The 14,284-nt window shown below is 41.2% G+C and overlaps 3 protein-coding genes across 3 annotated transcripts; all 3 read left to right on the forward strand.

Moving 5' to 3' along the window:
* Positions 1–9,958: 9,958 nt before the first annotated feature.
* Positions 9,959–11,675, forward strand: LOC109220883. The gene is made up of 3 exons (XM_019385348.1): positions 9,959–10,538; positions 10,646–10,945; positions 11,002–11,675. The coding sequence occupies exons 1-3, from the start codon at positions 9,959–9,961 to the stop codon at positions 11,673–11,675; spliced, it is 1,554 nt and encodes a 517-aa protein (XP_019240893.1).
* A 27-nt stretch (positions 11,676–11,702) lies between these two features.
* On the forward strand, positions 11,703–12,236 carry LOC109220884. Its single transcript, XM_019385349.1, has 2 exons — positions 11,703–11,891; positions 12,078–12,236. Exons 1-2 carry the CDS (start codon positions 11,703–11,705, stop codon positions 12,234–12,236), a joined length of 348 nt encoding a protein of 115 aa, XP_019240894.1.
* A 293-nt stretch (positions 12,237–12,529) lies between these two features.
* LOC109220885 lies at positions 12,530–13,630 on the forward strand. The gene is made up of 2 exons (XM_019385350.1): positions 12,530–13,021; positions 13,205–13,630. The coding sequence occupies exons 1-2, from the start codon at positions 12,530–12,532 to the stop codon at positions 13,628–13,630; spliced, it is 918 nt and encodes a 305-aa protein (XP_019240895.1).
* Positions 13,631–14,284: the final 654 nt, after the last annotated feature.

The raw sequence follows: 14,284 nt of genomic DNA on the forward strand, positions 1-14,284 counted from the left end.
CCGGTCCGCCTGGTCTGAAGGAAATCGGAGCGTCGGAGGTTACGAAGCTCACGGTGTCCCTGTCTCAAATGCACACCATTGCAGGAAGTAGATGTGAGTACTCCGATGCCCATGGGAGCAATAAAATAAAATAACGAACTAGAGAACATAAAATTCCCACAAGGGCAGCGAACTACAGTGCTATTGCTCAAGCAGGCAACTCCAGAATAATAGTTAGAAACCACGGTGGAAAATTTTAATAAGAAAAAACCCTTTTTTGAAGAACACGTAAACATGCAATAGACTCAATCAAAGTAAGTCAGCCATTGGTTACCTTGACCGGTCATCCATTGGTTACCTGACCAGACGCGTTTACTCCAGTGTCATTTGTTGACCACTGTCAATGCAGTAGTTACGCGACTGGTCAGTCATTCTTACCTGACCGAATCACATAACAGTGTGCATTGTTTGACCCACTGTTCAATATTTAAATCACGTCTTAGATGGTACCCGCGCCCAGCGTTGGGGTGTGCAGACTCCGGAGGTGGCTTACAGGCCCAAGCGCTGATCAACAAGGCCTGAAGAAAGCCTGAACAGTATCAGGATACGAGGCCTTGAAAGCCTCCTCACCTCATTCTCATCATGCCCTCACACCCAATGGCCCTCGCCTTAATCAGTCCAGAAATAGTCAACAGCCCTTCGGGCAACAGTTATTTAAAGCAATAATACTTTCAGCCTCAAACAATATTCAAATATCAGTTTAAACTCCAAGTGAGTAGATATGATTGAGTCAAGATAATCAGTGCTAAAATTCACATGGACTGAGTTCAAAAATATTTCTAACAGGAGGAAAAAACAGATGAAGCAAAGAGTCAACAGTCTCAATAAGCCCCAAATATAGCAAAACCCAAATCAGTGAAAAACAACAAGTCATGCTTAAACCGTAAAAACATCCGGGGAACTGGACAAATCACAGTCCCCAATAGTTAAATTGACCCCCCCGTCGTCATGGAACGCGTTCTCAACTCAACATAGCACCAAGTTGTGCAAATCCGGGTCAAAACGCTCAAACATCATTTAAAGTCATACTCACTCTAGCCTGGCCGATAACCTAGCTCGCCAAGCCTTCTCCCTCTCGTAACGACCTCCACCCGTAGGACGACCAAAACCACAAAACGATACGTCACAATTAGGCTAACCAAATCGAAGCCAATCGAAAAGACCTGAAAAACAACCAAAATTCACGAAGTTGGCAAAACCCGAGCCCCCGGGCCCACTTCTCGAAAAAATTATTGAAAATTCACAATCACAAAGGATCCTCGGGTCTCGCCACGAGTCCGTACATATAAAAATACCACAAGAAATCGGAGTCCATTTGACCCCTCAAATCAACAATTCAAACCCTTCTTAGGTTTCAAAGGCCTAACCTCCATTTGACCCCTTTAATTCCTTGAATTCAGTGTTAAATCCTTGTGTTTACACCATAACAACATTATTCGAGATCTATAAATTCATACCTATAGAATCCCCTTGAATCCTCTCCAAATCGTCCAAAATCGCCTCTTCCCAAGATCTAAAATGTTTTCATTAACTTCTGAAAATTCGCGAACACTGTTCATTAACACGAGTCCCGATTTCCGCTTCTGCGCCATTTAACCGCACCTGCGGTACCGCTTATGCGAAACAAATTGACGCTTATGCGAGCCTCACTTAAAAACACCTCGGACCGGCTTATGCGATCCAAAACACCCGATGCGGTTTACCTCCAACCGCTTCTGCGGTTATATAACCGCTTATGCGTGCACTCGCTGAAGCGCCCACACGTCCGCTTATGCCGAAAAAATCCCTGGGCCACACCTTGCCCTCTTCATGTGACCTTCTCCAACCGCATCTGCGGAACCGCTTCTGACGATCTCCTTTTCCCGTTAGATGCGGGAAATACCAGAAGACAAAAATCATGACCGTGCCAACAAACGCTTCCAAAACTCCCGTTTAACATCGGAAAATCACCCGAGCCCCCGGGACCTCAACCAAAATCACCAACACATCCTATAACCTTATTCAAACTTGTTCCCCAATCCTTCAAAACACGTCAAACAAGCTAAAACATTAAATCACATCGGATTCAAGCCTAGTCTTAAAAACTTCAGAAAAACTCACATTCGATCAAAAAACCCAACCAAACGACGTCCAAATGACCTGAAATTTTACCCGCACATCCAAAATAGCAGAAATGAACTTTAGGCGGAAGCAGTTAATAGGAGATCGGGGCAGTGAATTCTAAAACGATCGGTCGGGTCGTTACATCCTCCCACACTTAAAACATTCGTTCGGTCCATCGAACGAGCCATAGAGAACATTACCTGAAGTCTTCAAAGTCACTGGAGTGCGCACTTCCAACATTACAACCCGCGGGTGATCCCACGTCACCCCAATCCACTTTAAGCACTGACACACCATCTCAACTGAAATTTAGCCTCCTAGCAACACCCTAAGCTTTACAAGGCAAAATTCTTACCTTCCACCATCTCCAAAAGACCATCCTACATTCATATCCGGTTATCAGTCTCAACCAGCTATCTTCAATACCAGCCAAACACACACGGGTACAACCACACAACATGCCAACATCACACATTAGGCCCACAACAACATTTCTGATAGCCAATACTTGCCTGAGATCAAATCGTACGGCCATAATCCTCATATTCAACAAGGAACTCTTTTCAAACCTCCACAACACTGGCGATGATATTAATAACCATGAAAACCGCATAACAAAACACCCGAATAATCAAATTCTCAGCAAACACCAACGGGTACCACACCCCACAAGCTAAAAACTCAAGAAGCATTAGAACGGGGAAATGACTGAATATATGAGAGAGGAAAACAACATTAAGGAACTAACAAGCAAAACACACTAGGCTCAAAATTTTCTTTCTAAAACACAAATCGAACAAAAACAACTAAACAAGAAAGAATGCGACAAGCATATAAAAGACTCACAAAGGATTCTTTATACTGATATTAACTTACCCGCAGTACACAGCCCCGGTCTCAACATATTCAAAACACTTGAAATCACGCAGGCGTCCCGCCCTTCATTACTGAATCACAAGAAGGGCACCCCATCGACCCATTCCAGAGACTCTTCACTAGATCAATTACATCTACAAATTTACAACACATGCTGGCTCCCACACCAGTGGAGCCATAGAAATCATAGCTCGAACCAAGAATACTTAGAGACCACATCAAAAACCTACCGGAACAGACAACATTGAAATTTACTAGCTAGCCTCATAACTCTCGACAAAACAGCTAGAAACGGACGAATAGAACACGGCTATCACTCATTAGAACCTCCCAACAGAATAATCACGTAACAAATTAAAATCATTGAAACGCTCCCATAAATGGAACAACAAAACAAGGAGACTCGCCTCAATAAGCAAAAACTTGTTGAGAACTACAGATAGTTGCCCCCTCTATAACAAACCGATTTCGTACCTGAGTTGTGAACATTTAGCTGGCGCACCGGCCTCAAACCTACTATATGAAACCCATCAACGAGCGGGCCTCCCCCTTCTTGGTGCTCGCTCTCACTCGGCTTGAATACTCGCTGTGACACATCGGTCCGAAGGTCTGGGAAATTCCAACCATGTGGCTGAATCGACCACACTCAAAGCACCCTCTCTGCTGACGAAGGCGGTGGGAAAACTGTGCGATACGGGTACTCCGAGACCCTAGAACACCTGAGTCACCATGCAAAGCCTGAAACGCGCGAAACTGAACTGGCTGACCCGCAAAACCTCTTACCATGACGGCACCCTGACCTCCAAAATAAGGGGACAGTATAATCTCCTCGGTCTACGAGCGAAATCCTCTGCTTCCTCAAACTCTCTCTCCTGATCTCAGTCGCTCTTCTCTTCCATGACCTAGCCTGCCCTCTCTCTCTCTAGTTCATGCATACCCTATCTATCCTCCTAGCAATGTTCACACCTGCTGATACGGAAATATCCATCTCCAACTCACGGGCCATGTGGGACCTGATTGCTTAGGAATAAGCCCCTTCAATGAACGGTAACACTTGCTTTTGCGAAACAGTAGAAACCAAGGACTGAGGCATGTCTAGCCAAACTGTGTAACGGACACATACTCCGAGACGGTCATAGGCACCCTGACGCAAATGCTCAAACTCCGCGCGCCATGCATCCCTGAGGCTCTGGAGGAACAAAACCTCTCTCAGAAACGATATCTGAAAAACTTGGGTCCAAGTCAGTGAAGCTGCCTCGTCTGGGGTTGTCTAACTCATAGGTGCGACCGCACCAATCATAGGCGGCTCCTCGAAGCTTGAAAAGTAAGTTGAAAGAACCCCGCATGATCCAGAGATACCAAAGTACGGAGGAATTACGGTAACACTCATTCAAGAAACCCCAAGGCATCGTCTGATGCAATCCATTGGAAACCGGAGGAACATACTTCTTGAACCTCCTCTAGTCTCATTTGTTCCTGCTCGGAGCGCTGCCATGCCCCGGGCTGAACTGGTGTTTATTACAGACGTCTCCCGAACCGATCCACAAGACTTTAATAAACAGGGCTTGTGATTTGTGACTCCTAAACTAGAGCTCTTGATACCAACTTGTTCCCGATCCCAGTTCGCCCTCCCGTGAAACATGTCTGACGGCACCTAGTCCCTACGACTAGTAAGTCTTAACAATGCGCGAAATAAACATTAATTGTCGAAGAAAGTAAATAAAACTGAAACTAGAAAAAAAATGGTGTTTAAGGTGTCGCTCGGCACATACCACAACAATTCTCGAAGCTAACGACATTCCAAAAACCCGGAAACTCACAAATCACAAGCTAAGAGGATACATATGAGGCTCTGACTCAGGAATATCTATACAAAGGAGAAATACTGAAAAGCTATACTTAATACAGAAAGCTGGAAAGGGACTCCTCGGTCTGCGGACGTAGCAGATATACCTCGAAGTCTCTACCGATACGCCTCCTTCCAAGGCTGACAGAACTGAGCGGAAGTACCTGTATCTACACAACAAAAATGTGCAGAAGAGTAGCATGAGCACACCACGGCGGTGCCCAGTAAGTATCAAGACTAACCTCGATGGAGTAGTGACGAGGAACAGTCAAGACACCTACCGGTCAAATAAACAGTATAATCATAGGAATAATAGAAACGATTTATAAATATGTAAGGACTGCATGAATATCCAAGAATGCTACTATTCACAATAAGGAAAATGGATAACAAGTAACGACGAGAATATAATAAATGATGATACGAAATGACGGCAGAATCACAATCCAAATCCTAAGGTCACAACACAGCAAGGGGAAAAACAAGTCAATAACTCATATCCTACAATGATGTTCACATAAGGTCTTAATCAACCCTTTCAACAATTTTACCAAGTTTCGGACAAACCACAACTCACGAGAACCCAGCATCTGAAATCAAACACCCGGCATCCTGTGCCCCATCAATCTCACGGTCGTGCTGACAACTCACTGGCTAACTAGGGCCACTTTCACGTATAAAATGGATAATAGAGGGCGTACCTCCACCCTTAGCAAAAACAGGAGAAATTCACCTCTAATAGGAGTGTTCAGCTACGTGTATGCTTGTGCAAGTGTCTTAACAAGAATTCTACCAACTAGTAAACATGAAGAGGAGAACGGACCGCACGTACGATGTTTCCTCACAACTTCCAAGCGATAAAGCTCATACAGGTAAGCAACCCACAATCACAATATTAAACAAATAGGAATGCCTCCACAGGCCGTCACAATTCTTTACAATCAACCCCTGACATAGCCAACCTTATTTCGCCACGCGTGCAAATAATAATATAATAGGCACCGCCTTATTTCGCCACACGTGCATCACAATGTTCCCTCCTTATTCCGCCACATGCGCAACCCACATATAAGCATATAACATATCCCGCCTTATTACGCCGCATGTGCAAAACATCAATAACAACAACAGCACGGCAAAGACCTCGTGCAACCCTTCAAAATCAACCGCACGGCAGAAACCTCGTGCATCACAATATCAACAACCGCATGGCAGAAACCTCGTGCATCACAATATCAACAACCGCACGGCAGAAACCTCGTGCATCACAGTATCAAGTACAACACAACAAACGACAATATATACAGGAACAAAGCAAGAGAATCAACTCAAGAAATTCCGTTCACCAAAAGACAGTGCAACTAACTCACAAGGAATATTCGTAACAGGGAAATGCTAAGCGCAATAAGAACAACTCAACAAGGGAGAAATAATATGAAACAACGATTCCATAATACTAAGTTCAACAACAAGGAAGTTAACATGAATCAAATAATTACAATTAAGGAAATATCAACTGAATATAGGATATCTAACTTCTTTCCAATTAAGACCAATTACTTACACGAGAGATAGAAATAATGCTTTCTAAATAAGGACAAGCAGTTAGGAATGATAATGTGACTATAGAAGGGTAATGTCTACCATGAAACAAGTAAAAGTCAATTAGGCAACAAGAATAAGCCAAAAAGAGGCAAATAAATTCCAAGTAAGACATGTAAAAGTGAAGCTAATAACAGGGAACTCAATCGTATCAAGAACAACTTTATATTCGGTGACTACAAGGATCTAAGAGCCTAAAAGGGACAATTTTTCACAAATAAATCCTAGCACGCACTCGTCACCTCGCGTACAAGGAATACAATCAACAAAGAAGACTCAAATCCTAAGGGGAAGTCCCCCACACAAGGTTAGGCAAGATACTTACCTCGAACCGGCTAAAATCAACTAGCAACCGCGTACTTGCCACGAGTACTCGACTCCAAGTGGCCCAAATCTATTCAATTAAATCACACATTGGAAATAACATCTCAAGCAACTGATTCTACTATTTAATTTAGAGCTAAAACGTGAAATTAGGCAAAATGACCAAAACGCCCCTCAGGCCAACATCTCAGAATCGGATAATTTTTACATTTTCAGAACCGTCGTACTCTCACGAGTCTAACCAGATAAAAATCTCCCAAATCGGAGGTCAAACACCCCCTCAAAACTCAATAATCCGGTCTATGAAGTTCTACCCATTTTTCATTAAAAATCTGAAATTAAAGGATGAAATTAAGAGGAGATTAATGGGAATTGGTCTAAATCGAGTGAGAAGCACTTACCCAAGTCGCCCAGGTGAAAATACCTTCAAAAATCGCCAAGAATCGAGCTCTAGAAGTCAAAATGTGATAAGAATGGTGAACCCTCGAATTTGGGATTAAATCTGTCTGCCCAGACATTTAATGCATCGCGAACGCGTAGGGAGCCTCGCGTTCGCGAAGAAGAAAAATAAATGCTGCAAAAAAAAATCCCTTCGCGAACGCGTGGAAGTGACCGCGAACGCGAAGGCCTGGAACCACGAAGCTACGCGAACGCGACAGACGGAATGCGAACGCGATGGAGGACAGACGTGAAGCTTCGCGAACGCGATGAAGAGACTGGTCCTCCTCCAGAATTACTCTACGCGAACGCGTGGAGGAGGACGCGAACGCGAAGAAGGGGAAAGTCAAAGCTACGCGAACGCGAGAGGGAAGTCGCGAACGCGAAGAAGGATTTGGACCTGCAACTGCTGAAGCATTTTCTGCATCTTTCAAAACTCCAAAATGCTCTGTTGAGCAACCGAAACACACCCGAGGCCCCCGGGACCTCAACCAAACCTACGGACATATCCTATAACACCATTCGAACTTGTACCAATCCTTAAACCACCTAAAACGACGCCGGAAACTCGAATTAAACAAGGATTTGAGCCTAAGAACTTCAAATTGCATCAAAACACGCTTTCGATAAAATACCTAACCAAAACACGTCCGGATGACCTGAAATTTTGCACACACGTCCCAAATGACATGACAGAGCTACTGCAACTTCTGGAATTCCATTCCGACCCTCGGAACAAAAACTCACTATCGGACCGGAAAGTTCAAAAATTCAAACTTCGGCATTTCAAGCCTAAATTAGCTAGGAACCTCCAAAATACATTCCGAACAAGCTCACAACACCGAAATCACCTAACGGAGATAACGGAACCATCGGATTTCCATTCCGAGGTCGTCTTTACACTGTTCCGACTACGGACCACTTTTCAACACTTAAGCTCTCATTTAGGGACTAAGTGCCCCAAAACTCTCCGAAACTCAACACCGAACGTCCCGGCAAACCAAAATAGCAGAAATGAACTTAGGGGAAGCAGTTAATAGGGGATCGGGGCGTGAATTCTAATAATGACCGGTCGGGTCGTTACACCGAACCACGTTAAATGTTTGTGTCTCTTTTGGTAGATTTCTCTTTTACTGTCTGATTTATCGTCGTTCAAGGTTTGCTTTACTAGCTCCCGCATGACACCTGATTATTTCGTCCTAACAATATTAGCTTTCTTCACCTCCCTTCTTCACCTCACTCTAGTTATAATAATAAATGACCAATAATTTTAGTTCCTAATATCAGGGACGAATCTAGAGTTCGACATTAAGGGAACTCAGTAATTTTTGTTGAGTCTGTTTATATATTAAGAAGTGCACTAAATATCGATGAATATTTGACCATGAATTTAGTTATTATTGTAAATATACTTAAAGTCGATCTTCAAATCCTAAATCCGTCTTCTGTCTAATATCATCTGATACCGAAACAAACATATCGAGATGAGCAATACATTTTTCTTGTTGCGTCTTCGTTTTTCGAAAGGGGAAAAAGGATATAACTATTGTTGGTTGATGGTTGAACTACTAGCATTTAACACAATTCTCTCGCTAAAAAGGGGGGAAAAAGAGAAAAAAGTAGAAGAGAACAAGAAGAAAACATGTTAAGTTTCTTTCATTAGGTACACTCTAATTTTTGCTTTTTGGTTTCTCACTCGATGTTCAATATTTGCATTGGGTCGATTAAATCCGTATCTGCGCCAGGAAATTTCACGACCCAATCACTCCAAGAAGTTTAAAGTAAGAAAATGAGTACATAAAAGATCACAGGTTAAAAGTTTAGATAGAAAGCAGACAGATTTAGCTATAGAGCTCTCTCTCTCATGCTCTCGGCGTAAGTTAGATTAACCTGCGCCGGTGTGAAAATGGCAGGAGCGAGAGGCAGGGGTGGTGGCCAAGGAAGAGGACGAGGCCGCCTACGAAAAATTCAGAACAACAACTTTGAGCTGGAAGACAAAAATGATGAAGAACCAAAGGAAGATAGGGAAGCAGAGGTACAATCGATACATGCAAACACTGGATCTGGAGCTAGGAGGCAAATCGAAGAACCAGAAGGGTCTCAATCGAGATCTGAGATGGCTATGAAGGAACGAGAGACAGGAAAGGAGATAGATAAGAGGAATGAGATCAATTCACAGATGCAAACCAGTGGAACAGTAACAATTGTAGAACAAAACAAGGTAGAAGCTAAGGAGGAGGTGAGAGCAGCATGGATGAGCTTATTTGCGAAGAATAGAGCAGCTGAAAACGGTATGAAACTAACCTACATACCTCCACAAGTGGTAAATGGTGAAATTAGAGTACAATTAGATAAGGAAGAAGTTGATAGAGAAACAGAGAAATGGAGAGGAGCTTTAATTGCGTATGTTCTGGGTGATTGGCCAGGATATAACGTAGTGAAGAGATATATAGAGAACACATGGAATACGATTCCACATCCAGAGTTATATATGCATGAGGATGGTTATTATATAATCAAATTTAAAATGATAGAAGATATGCAGGAAATTCTGTTAGCAGGTCCATATACTATCAGTAATAGGCCAATTATACTTAAAGGACAACTGACTTTGATTTTGGGAAGGAATTTCCCACTGAGATTCCACTATGGATTAGGTTTCCAAAACTTCCATTGAACTGCTAGGGGGTGAAATCACTAAGTAGGATTGCAAGCTCTATTGGTACACCTATGTATGCTGATGAATGCATTGCAAAGCAACTAAGAGTATCGTATGCTAGAATGCTAATAGAGGTGGATGTGACAAAGCCTCTAAAGGATGAAATAAGAGTGGAAGATTCAAATGGGAAAACATTTCTGCAATCAGTAGTCTATGACTGGAAACCAAAGTTCTGTGAGAAGTGTCAAACCATTAGGCATGATTGCAAGCAGGAAAGGGGAAGACAGATTCAATTGACTACCCAGAATGAACAGAGAAAGCCAAAGAAAGTAGTACAGCAGTGGGTTACAAAGGAGAAAGGGAAGACAAGAGAGATTGAACAAGAATCTGCCTCAGAGAAAGGACTGATACAACAACAAGATAGTAGAAGAATAATGGAAGTAGGACAAGGGTCAATGGAAGCTGATAAGCAAAAAGTAATAAGCAACGAAGTACAAACACCAGGGAATACAAGGAAAGAGGTGGAAAGTCAAATCCCAGAGTTTAATGACATTGAGTTCCCAGTCCTGGGATCAGTACCACTGAAGAATGGATTCCAAATATTGAGTAGAGAGGGGAAGGGTGCACATACAGTACCTCCAGACAGAGGAGGTAAGACAAGGAAATCCTTATGAACTGGTTAGTATGGAATATAAGGGGAGTTAATAAAAGGTACAAGCAGAAAGAACTGAAGGAACTCCTGAAAACAAAAAAAATAGGGATAGCTGGCATAGTTGAAACAAGAGTAAAAGAGAGTAAAGCAGGAAGTATAACTAAAAACATAGCCATAGGGTGGAGCAGTGTGAATAATTATGCATCAGCCAAGAATGGAAGGATCTGGGTAATGTGGGATGATAATAATTACCAGGTTACTAAGATCAAGGAAAATGCTCAAATGATACACTGTGAAGTCATAGAGAATGCTGGTCAGGTGGAATGTTTGATGACTATCATATATGGTTTCAACCCAATTGAGCAAAGGAAAAACTTATGGGAAGAACTGAAGACACTAGCTCAAGGTATCAACAAACCTTGGATAGTGATAGGTGATTCAATGCAGTTATGTATGGTGCAGATACGAATCAAGGCAATCTAGTTCAACGGGGTGATGTACAAGACTTTGTAGAATGCATGCAGACAGCCAACCTAAATGAACTGTTGTGGAAGGGAGATTACTATACATGGAGTAACAAGCAAAGAATGGAAGATAGAATACAAAGTAGAATTGACAAAGCCTTTGGAAATTATGAATGGATGATGAAATGGGGTAATGTAACAGTGGAATATGAGATGCCTGGGATTTCAGATCATGCACCAATGCTACTGAATCTGGGAGTGGACCAAGCTAACACTAGGAGTCCTTTTAGATTCTTTAATGTTTGGGTAGATCACAAAGATTTTACACAGCTAGTAGAAGAAGCTTGGCAACAGTATCAGGATCCTTGGCTAATGAGAGGAATATGGAGAAAGTTGAAAAGGCTCAGAATTACATTGAAGACACTGAACAACAGAGAATTTAGGAATGCTGAGCAAAAAATGGAAGATGCAAGAGAAGAAATAAAGAAAATACAAAGTCAAATGCAACAAAAGTTTGATGATGTATTGCAAGCTCAAGAGAGAGATGAACTGCAGAAATTAGAGAAATGGTCAATGATAGAAGAAAGCATTATGAAGCAGAAATCTAGGGATAAATGGAAAAAACTAGGAGATGCAAATACCAAATACTTCTCAGCAGTAATGAAAGAATGAAAGCACAGGAAACAAATAAAAGAACTGATGGGATTAGATGGTAACAGAATAAACAATCAGGAAGGGATTCAGGAAGAAATTCTGAGATTTTATAAAGGCCTTATAGGCACAGCAGTTGGGAATCTATCAGCAGTTAATAGAGCAGTAATGAAGAAGAGGCCTACATTGAACAAGGAGCAGAGAATGATGCTAAACACAGAAGTAACTAGACAGGAAGTATAAGAAGGTCTAAAAGGAATAGGAGATGACAAGGCACCAGGGATAGATGGATATAATGCAGTATTTTTTAAAAGAGCATGGCACATTATAGGTGATGAGGTGACTAAAGCAGTACAAGAGTTCTTCAGTACAGGAAGATTGTATAGAGCTATTAATTGTACAGCCATAACTTTGATACCAAAGATAGAGAATCCAGTAACAATTAAGGAATACAGACCAATAGCATGTTGCACAGTGCTATACAAGCTGATCTCAAAGATATTGGCAGCTAGAATGCAGAAGATATTAGGGGGAATCATTTGTGAAGCACAAGCTGGATTTGTACCAGGGAGGAGAATATGAGACAATATTATTCTGGCCCATGAATTAGTTAAAGGTTACACAAGGAAGCACATAACACCAAGATGCATGATCAAGATTGACTTACAAAAGGCCTATGACTCAGTTGAATGGGTTTATTTGGAGTAGGTTATAAGGCTGATGGGATTCCCAGAAAGATACATGGCATGGGTGATGGAGTGTGTAAAAACAGTAAACTACACAATCATAGTTAATGGAGAACCAACAAAACCTTTTAATGCCAAGAAGGGTTACGGCAAGGGGATCCTATGTCCCCATTCTTGTTTGCAATAGCAATGGAGTACCTGAGTAGAACACTGAAGGACATGACAGAAAGCAAGCAGTACAAATATCATCCCAGATGTGCCAAATTATCACTAACTCATTTATGTTTTGCAGATGATCTTTTAATATTTTCCAAAGGAGAAACTGAATCAGTTAAAGCTATAATGAAGAGCTTCAATCAATTCTCAAAAGCTTCAGGATTGCAAGCAAATAAAGGAAAAAATTCAATTTATTTTGGAGGAATGGGACAACAAGAACAAGAACAGATACTGCAGGAATCGGGATTTACAAGGGGAGAACTGCCTTTTAAATATTTAGGAGTGCCACTTTCAACTAGAAAGCTGACAATGATACAGTGGAAACCAATCATTGATAAAATTGTGGCAAGAATTACTTCACGGACAGCAAGAAAATTATCATATGCAGGAAGAAGCCAATTGATTAGCAGTGTCTTATTTGGAGTTCAATCATATTGGGCTCAAGTGTTCATATTACCAGTTAAAGTAATGAAAGCAGTGAAAAGCTTTCTGTCGAAGTTATTTATGGACTGGTAATAATGTCATAACAAAGAAAGCTTTGATCAGTTGGGAAAGAGTATGTTGCCCAAAAAGCAGTGGTGGATGGAATATCATAAACATGTGTGGAATAAAGCTGCCATTAGTAAACTATACTGGAATGTGGCACAGAAAGAAGATAGAATGTGGAAAAAATGGATACATGCTTACTATATAAAAGGGCAGCAGATGGAGCAAATGAAACTACCAAAGCAGGCAAGCTGGATGGTGAGGAAAATACTGGAAGCAAAGCAGATCATAGAAGATAATAATATGCAAATATGTAAGGGAAAAGGGATCATCAAACAGATATATCTGCAGCTACTGGATGACCAGCCTAGAGTCTTATGGAAAGGTTTGATGTTTGGTAATGCTGCAAGGCCAAAAGCAAAGTTCACTCTTTGGTTACAAATGCAGAACAGACTACTCACAGTTGATAGGCTGAAGAAATGGGGGATTCAAGGTGAGGACAGATGCAGTCTATGCGAGAAAGAAGAGGAAACTCGAGATCACATATATGTGGAGTGTACATACACAAAAGAGGTAATAGGAAAGTGATGAATTGCACAGAAACAAAGCTTACCAGGAACTAACTGGGAACAACATATGCATGAAGTGATTAAGAGAGCAAAAGGTAGATCCAAAGAAGCTCAATTATTCAAGATGTTATACACGGAAATGGTATATAATATATGGATAGAGAGAAACCAGAGAATTTTTGAGAAAAAGAATACGAGCTGGGAGAAGATAGCAAAGGAGATAGTGTGTATTTGTTGTGCACGAGCTCCTACTAGTATAGTTGATATAGTGCAAAGTTATAGATTTTGAATAGATAATAGGAAGAGTATGAGATAAATATATATATGATAGTTAAGCTATGATAGCTAACTATGGTGCAAAGTTTCATTGGTGATTAATACAAAAGCTAATTACCAAAAAAAAAAAATAGCTATAGCTTTGTTCTGAAGTCTCATTATTGCAATTTCTTTAAACATTCTCCTTCAGCATCTTTCATGTTCGGATATGTCACAAGGTCATGGAATAATATATATGCTTCTTCAACTTTTTCAATCATTAATTATAATTATTTTCACCTTTTAATACATCCTTTATGAAATGATATTAATACGTATTAATACTTTTTTCTTAAAAGTGCATTTTTGTACAAACATTTCGGTATGCCCTACCGAGTTTATTAATATATGTATTTCT

Source organism: Nicotiana attenuata, unplaced genomic scaffold (genome assembly GCF_001879085.1).
Source record: "Nicotiana attenuata strain UT unplaced genomic scaffold, NIATTr2, whole genome shotgun sequence".
Taxonomy (NCBI): domain Eukaryota; kingdom Viridiplantae; phylum Streptophyta; class Magnoliopsida; order Solanales; family Solanaceae; genus Nicotiana; species Nicotiana attenuata.